The following is an 8,456-nucleotide window of genomic DNA, read 5'->3' as shown; positions in this document are numbered from 1 at the left end:
AATTGGGCAACAAATTTTAATGGGTTGAGGTCCAAAAAGCAACATATATAAGTAAAAAATCTAAATTAATAAAAAAAAATATATGAGAGGGGTCATGAGCCCACCATGGACCTTAGGTGGCTCCGTAACTGACCGTTGTTGATCTTGGCCTTCAAAAGTGGGTCCAAGAGATCCGCTTTGTAAACCCGGACTTTAAGAACATAGTGGCAGTAGTAGAGTAATTAGGAGAACAAATCGTATTTCTAATTAAAATAGAAAACTTACCAACAAACCCTAAATTATTTAACATTAATTAACATAACAGTAATAATAATATATAGCTTAAACACATTGCTCCATTAGTTTTGGCTTCTAATTATTGGCGAAGCAACATAAACATTTACTAAGGATCATATATCATAATTAATGATATTCCAAATGTAAAAAAAAGAAAAAGCAAAAAGAAAAAAAAAAAGACTTATTACATACTTAATATGATTAATTAAAAATGAACTAACTCGAGCTCGAGCCAAAGGCTAACCTTTTTTGGCCTCAGGTTCGAACCCAAATTACCCAAACAACTAACCCTTTCTCATCAATCAGCAATTGCCCAAGTCATATCATTCTGGAAGATCCAGTGGCACACCTCAATTTGACCTGGACCCGAACCCAGAGCCATGAAAGATCCATGAGTCGGGCTCCAAGCAGATGTGTCCAGATGACAAATGGCAACACCGTGGTTGATCTTGGCCTTCGAAAGCGGATCCAAGAGATCCGCTTCATAAACCCGGACTTTAGGAACAGAGTGGCAGTAATAGAGTAGGTAGGGGAACAAGCTCTGGTGGCACGACACAGACTGCGTGACCTTGCCGCCGTTAATTCCTTTGACTGATCCGATCATCACGTTGTGCTTCGCTCCGTTCACGTTCTCGGTGCTGCGAACGACGACGTTCCGGCCGAGGACTGTGGTGGCAAAGTCGATCATGTCCTCGGCGGACCCAACGCATCGTTTTGTCTCGCCGGCGCTGGGAGCTCGTTCGCACTCCTGCAAGGCGTCCAGAATGATCTTCTCCATCGTGGAGTTATCATCCGCGTGGAAGATTTGCTTCAGCTCCGCCATTTTGGAAGTGGCAAATGGTAATTTGGAGGAGATGGTCCGGGGCAAAAACGACCTTTTGGGCATTTTATCTTGAATGTCGGGCATGGGCATCACAACCCCCTTCTTGAGCATAGACTCCCGGAAGAACTTGCCCGGCTCAACCCACCTTTTTACGAGACTACCACTGGCCGCCATTCTTGTACCCTTGCCAGAGCTGGCCTTGGTGTAGCTTTTGAAAGATACGCTCTCCTTCTTTGCATAATCTGAGAAAGAATTGTTCACACCGTAGATCTTGAACCCAATGGACTGTCCCTGGGCTCCCTTACCGTACCCGGTGAACTTATCGAACCCGACATTGAACGACTTGCCGTAATTCGCGAAATTGATCTTCTCACCGTTGGAGTTCTTGGCGTATGACTGAAACGAATCTTCGCCCACATTGGCCTTGTCTCTGTAGCTGGTGAAAGTCTCGACCGCAGCATTGCCCCCATCTCCGTAGCTCTTGAACCTGTTCACCGGATTGTTCATGTCTTTTCCGTAATTGTTGAACTTGTCGTTGGCGCCGTTTCCTGTTTCGCCGTAACCCGTGAACCCGGACCCGACGACATTGGAGCTGGTGCCGTAGCCCGTGAACTCGTTCGGGGCCCCATTGCCATTTTTGGAGTAGCTAGTGAACGATTGGTCTCCAGCGTTGCCGTTCTCAGTGTAGCTCGTGAACGACTGGGCCCGCCCATTGGAATCGTCCGAGTACGAGTTGAATCGGAGGTTGGGAACGTTCACCGAATCGGCGTACTTCTTGAACTCGCCGGCTCCGCTGGTTGCTCCGCCGGCGTAGCTGTTGAAGCTCTGGTCCACGACGTTGCCACCGGAGGCGTAGTTGGTGAACTGATCCTTGTGGTTGACCGAGTCGTGGCTGTAGCGCCTGAACGAGTCGACTGGGAGATTCTCGTCTATCGAGTAGTTCTTGAACGAGTCGACTCCGGCGAGTCGATCCGTACCGTAATTGGTGAAGTTTTTGGCCGCGTAGCCCGTGAAAGTCGAGTCCTTGTCGTGCTTTTCGAGGCTCTGACCCAAATCGGAGAAGCAGAGGAGGTTCGCCGAAGCACAGAACTCCGGTAGCTTGCTCGAGAGACCGTTCTGGGAGGCGAGCTTCGCAAACGCCGCCGAGTCCACCGCGGTCAATGGGGAGGCCTTTGACAGCAAAAACGACGGCTTCTCCGCGTCGTTTCGGACCTCTTTGTTCCAGTAACGAACCAAGTAGGCCTTGGGCGAAAATGGGTTCTCCACTGCGCCGAGGTTTCTACCGGTGGCGGTGAGAGCAACCTGCATTGGGCATAACAATGACAAATGGGTAAAAACAACTGACGGAACCCAGAAACATTGAGTGTGCGGAAATTAAAAATACAAATTATTCAGAGAAAATGTGTGATAAAGAAATGCATTAGATTATCTGGGTTGAGAAGTTTAGATGGCTTACATTGAGAGATGAGAACAAGATAAAGAACAGAGAGAGATGAGTCACAAGGCTGAGTTGTGTGTGCTGCTGCATTTTTGTTTTTTTTCTTTTTAATTTAATTATTTTGGGGGGAGGGGGATCTAAGTGAGAGAGAGAAGAGAGAGAGAGAGGAGGGTTGAGAATGTTGGTGGATTTGTTGGGTTTTAAGCAGGTATTTATATTGGCGTGGAAGAGGGAGTGAGTGAGTGAGTGTGTGGGACTCAATGGGTATGGGCTTTTGATGCCTCTCTCTTGCTTTGTGCTACAAGTTCGATTACTCGGCCTACCTGCAAATTATACGAATGTGGCTCCATAAGTTTTGCATGATGAATGATTTAGACAAGAGAACGTAATGTTTACGGGTTTGACAAAACATATTCTAAAGTGTAAAAGAGGGGGATGAGGGCAAATGGACGGATGCATTACTCTCTAATGTATTGTTTACAACTCTCAGATCTTTTTCTAAAACTGACGATAGAAACACTATTTACAAAACACTGTAAGAATTGGACTAACTAAATTCTATCAAACTCTCATCCGTGTGCGTTGAATCTCATCTTCGCATATATTTCTCAATATGCTTTATAATTAAAGTTGACCTTATTAGTACCCCAAATCGAATAGTTGGCACCGAATATCATAGCAATTCTAGCATTAATTTAGTCCTTGATTTTATTGGAAGAATTCACACACACACACACACAAAAAGTTACTGTCCATTTGAGATGTGCACTGCTAAATCCAGAAATGCAATGCCTGGAAATCTTGCTGTAATGCAAAGGAAGCATGCAACTTATTTAATGGCAAATCTTACAACATCACTCCAAGTTGAAGTCCTCAACAATTAATTGTCCATGAAATTTATGGAACAAAATATCGCAATTCACAAGGACATATTTAATTTCATTTGAAGAGGAAATCTAGCTAGCTGTAATGAATAATATCCAATTTAATTTGATTTAAATCACAGCGGCAGTCAATAAACATTCTAGAATTTTGTCATTGCATAACATGTACAACGCGTCGACAATATTAATATTTATTCAAAAGAATCACGGAAAGTTTTTTTGTCTAAAACTGAAAAATACAAGGCTACGAGAACGAGAGTACAAAATTCGACCCCACAAAAACCAAAAATAAAAATAATCCAAGAAAAAATAATAATTTAATCTGATATTAATCTCAAATGAAAAAACGCCATGTCATCGGTCCATGGCGATGGAGTCCAAGGCTGCAAACTGAGCTCTGACTCTTTAGTAGAAACTAGAAAGAGGGGAAGGAAGAGCATAAAAAGTGAGTGCACTGAAAGCAGCGGCAGCCCTGGTCAGCACACGTGGCTCTCTGGGATTGGTGGGGGGTCGCTGTTAAAATAGATTGTTGACGCGTTTAGCCGCTATTGTTTTTGTTCTCTAATCTGGAATCTTTTCGTGATCCATGCATTATTAGGGTGATATAGCACGAGCTGCATTATATCATGGACAGTGACAAAGCTCGTGAAAATGGCAAATCTTTGTAGTTCCGGCAAGAGTACGAGGGCAGTTTTGGGAACTCAATATGTATATACATGAGAATGAGAGTTAATTAGCTAGCTTCCTCGGATCCAAAACCACATGAATATGGGTGGGTCAATTATTACTTGAAACTATATATGTTTGGATCAATCAGCTTAAATTGGGTGATGATTGGCACTTAGTACGTTTGGCCTCATCTATAACGATGTTTAACCTACCCAGAGTCATATCAAATCTTAATCCCATTAGGTTTTTTGTGATCAGTGATTAATATATTTTATGATCAATTTGTAACCCTGATTTGTTATTAATATATCTTTTCAATAACTAATGTACATGATTATCAAATTATATGAGTGTTCCAACTTGATATATAGTTAATTAGCACGCACTCAGAATTCTGTGTTCGAATTCTCACTTTTTCAATCTCGTTGTGTTTAAAAAAAATTATTTAATAGACATGCACTTAGCTAAGTTGGACTAGTCAATGAGATTCTCATTCTGCATCCGAGTTTAAATTTTTGGCGTGATTTTAATTCATATTTATTGAAATTATTAATATTTCATATGACCAACAAACAAAAATGAAGAACTTACAGGATAGGGTCAATGAGAGATGTTTGTTGTATGAAATAATGAAGACTTTTCTCTGATCGATCTGGACCTTGCGGACTAGGGTTTTTTTTTTTTTTTTTTTTTTTTGGTTGGGGTAGGAATGGGAGTGGACGAGAAAGCATGCCATGGCCCCATTTATGTTAATTATTATAGGTCGAACATGCATGATTGTACTGCTCTGGTCGAATTATATGATTATGTCTTAATTTCTGAATGCAAAATCAGGCATGCGCTTTCCTTTTCTCGTATGCTTCAATTTGATTCATCACTACATTTATAATTACGCTTTTAAACAGTTACTAATTCACATATTATAGCATAGTATAAATAGACGACAATGTTGATGTATTATGAGCTTAAAATTTAGTATTAATGAATAAATTAACGTGCTATAACATGAATGAAGCGATAACACCAAGTTGACCAAGTGACCGTGCTTGTGCATAGGTATATATCGTTTCCATGATTGACATTTGTAGAACGATTTTGATTGCATGAAGATGATATGTTTGGCTTTTAGGATGGTTATTCCACATGCATACTTGAAATTTCACATCTAATTAAGACTGGATAAATCTTTATCAATGAGACCGAAATTAGAACATAGTGCCAAAACTAGTCAGACACCACAGCCACCTCATTCTTGATATGAAATTCGTTCACATCCGTATTTTGCAGTTGAAATATGTTCAATTCAGATTGGCAGAGAGGAGGGAGATAACAGTACGCAACTGTTACTTTATTAGAAAATTTTACTCTTTTTCTTTTGTTGGTTAAAGAGATTTTTACTTTTACTTTTTTTTTTTATATGACTTTAATTTGTCAGCTGGGCTTTAACTTTCTTCGGTAAATTTCATCATGACTGCGACCAGATGCGCACAGCCCATATAAAGAATGCTATTGTCGTTTCGACACCCGTAAATGGCAATTTCAAGTTGGCACAGCTTCCATCACCGATTTTCTACCTAATTTTTTAATTTTATGACCTACCTTTGTCATTCAAGTTTTAGAACCAGAGAAAAACACTACACTGTAAATACTGTTTGTGCAGATTTCTCATCTTGGCCCGTTTGGGAGTACTCTTGAAACTTTTTGACAACTAAAATCTATTCTGATGATATTTGATAAAAAAGTTTAGAAGCACTTCGATTTCTTAAGAAAATTTCAACATCTTTATAATAAAAGCTTTTTTGCTAAAAACCTTTATGAATATAAGTGCTTCCTAAAGAAGCAATCCCAAACGAGTTATTTTCCAAGTACCTCAAATTCTCTACCTAATTGCAGCCATGCATTAATGAATTATTGATCATAGTCCATATTTAATTTTTCTTTTTTGATGTACCCAAATTTTCAAGCTATTTTGGGCATACAAAAACAGAAATGAAAACGAATTTAATCCTTTATTTTCAGGCCCATCAATGCTTTTTCCTGTTTTGTGTTTTGCAGCATATGGTTTGGCAGTCAATTGTTTGGGAATGCATGGGTTTTGAAATCTGATTTCAGACCCTTTGTTAGAATAGTTTAGGACCAACTTTAATCCATTTTACATATTTGGATTTCTGGTGTGACTTGTACTCTCTCTCTCTCTCTCTCTCTCTCTCTCTCTCTCTCTCTACATATATACACTTGTGCATAATTTAATATGACTTTTGTTTGCAAACGTACCAGATGCTACATATATTCCCCATTTCGTTTCCAATTATTTATGGTCCTGTTTTTTTGTTGCTTTTCTTAAAGTACACACCATTTTCTATGCAGATTAATTACTTCATGATTTTATGTTTTATATATATATAAGTTCAAAGCTTGAAACCAACTAATATGATAAAATATTATTAACAGGAAAATATATATTATCTTCATTTGTTAATTATCTGTTAGACACACATCCTCTCTCTCCCTCTGTCTCTCTGTGTCTCTCTCATGCCTGGCTCCCTCTTATCTCGTTGTTCTGAATATAGCTAGTTTGAAAGTGAGAGAAAGGAGGAGCCTTTAATATTCTTGCATTCACATTGCCAAATAATAATCATACTATGAATATGACTTTTTTTTCTTTTGGAAAATGCAAGCTGAATGCTTTTGCTTTGAATCACTGGTGGCCGCATTATTTTTCTCTGTCAGTTCTGTAAACCATATGTGGAAAAACAAGAGAAGTACAGTATTTCTGCAGCTATGTTTTGATAAGTCCAAAGCCAGAGTGCCCGCAGAACCTAGAGGTCAGAAAAATACATAGAGGTTGGAGCAGAAACATGTTCTGCTCAAATCCCAGAGCAGAAAATTATTATACATTTTTTAAAGCAAAATAATTACTTCTTCTTAATCTCCTACATATATACTTGTTGTCTACTTCGATCCACAATGTCCTTTTTAAATTGAAGTGGTTGACCTCTGTTTCTTTTCAAGTGATGATAGCTCATTATATAAAAATTACCATGCAGGTTTTGGTCTGACCAATCTGCTCAAGCTGCTGTTGCTGCATAATATAAAAACTAACAAGGAAGAAGATGCTTAATGTTTATTTTGCCATGTTTTCTTGATTTGGATCTCAAATAAATTCAAAGTCTTAAACCTGATGTGATCATCATGTGCTCCCACATGGACAGTCATTTTCAGCAGAGAAAAAAACCAACTCATTGTAATGGGTTTTTAAAGTCAAATTGGTAGTCATTTTTAGTAAGATTGTACCAACTACTTCAATACCTTTTCCCCACATACATAATCATCATATTGTTTTTTTAAGCAGAGTATCTCAGTAAGCAGCTGTTCTGCTTTTCTAAAAAAAAAAAACTAAAGCGTACATATTCAAAAAGACAATCACTTTCTTTTTCTTTTGTCTTTTTTTCTTCTTCTTTGACTGTCAACAAAAAGCATCCTCACAAATGCCAATCTTAAGCAAGGGTTTTGCATCCAATCCACTAACAGACTGATCGTCAAAGCAAAAATGTCAGAAAAGTCCACTCAGAAATATCCTGAAGCAATATATGCATGTGCTCAAATCATGCAAATCTCAGAATTTTATATGTAGGCATGTGGCAATGGATCATGAATTTCCATAACTTGCAACAATTTGGAGTGAGCATGAAAAAACACAAAGGCTTGTTTATGGAGTTTGCATGCATGGAGGATGGAGCCTTTATCTCTCTTATTGATCTGATTCCACAAATGCAGTGATATCAGAAGCAGAGCCAAATTTTTCTGCTCATAAAGAAAACAAAATTGACAACTCTTTGTATGGAATGCTTACAAGCATAAGGAGAGAGAGAGGGTAGGCGAAATTTCACATCACACTGCCCCAAAACTAAATCTGCATCATTAAAATATATATAAAAGATACAATAATGATGCAAAATATAGACAGATATATAATATAGCTTTTCCTTTGTGCGTGAACAAGCGAGCGTTATGAACCTTGTTTCTAACATGAATATGCAAATGGGGTAAGAAAGAAGTTTTTAACGACTAAAATGAGACTTGTTTTTGCATGAACTTCGGGTTATGCTAAAGACCAGAACAACAACTTCTGAGAGTGACTTTGTTTCTTTTTAACGTCTTCAACAACAATGATGATTTTAAGAAAGATCCATAAACGACAAAAGAGATCTCTGTGGGCTCAAAATGCCAAGTGGAGTGATCTTGATTCCATTGAGAAATTAAAAGCCCACTTATATCCATGATTTTGATCTGAAGAATTTATATAATCATGGGCGCACTAACCAGTAGGAAGTGAATTTTATATGTACTCGATCCAAAAGCACTC

The 8,456-nt window shown here is 38.6% G+C and overlaps 1 protein-coding gene across 1 annotated transcript; it reads right to left on the bottom strand.

Moving 5' to 3' along the window:
* LOC18790217 (polygalacturonase 1 beta-like protein 3) lies at window positions 261-2,974 on the bottom strand. Its single transcript, XM_020554088.1, has 2 exons — window positions 2,556-2,974; window positions 261-2,401 (listed from the first exon to the last, which is right to left on the bottom strand). The coding sequence occupies exons 1-2, from the start codon at window positions 2,625-2,627 to the stop codon at window positions 575-577; spliced, it is 1,899 nt and encodes a 632-aa protein (XP_020409677.1). The 5' UTR covers window positions 2,628-2,974; the 3' UTR covers window positions 261-574.

This window comes from Prunus persica, chromosome G1, assembly GCF_000346465.2.
Source record: "Prunus persica cultivar Lovell chromosome G1, Prunus_persica_NCBIv2, whole genome shotgun sequence".
NCBI classification, from domain to species: Eukaryota; Viridiplantae; Streptophyta; class Magnoliopsida; order Rosales; family Rosaceae; genus Prunus; species Prunus persica.
Note: the sequence above shows the minus strand (reverse complement) of the source record. Positions and strands in the feature narration are given on the sequence as shown.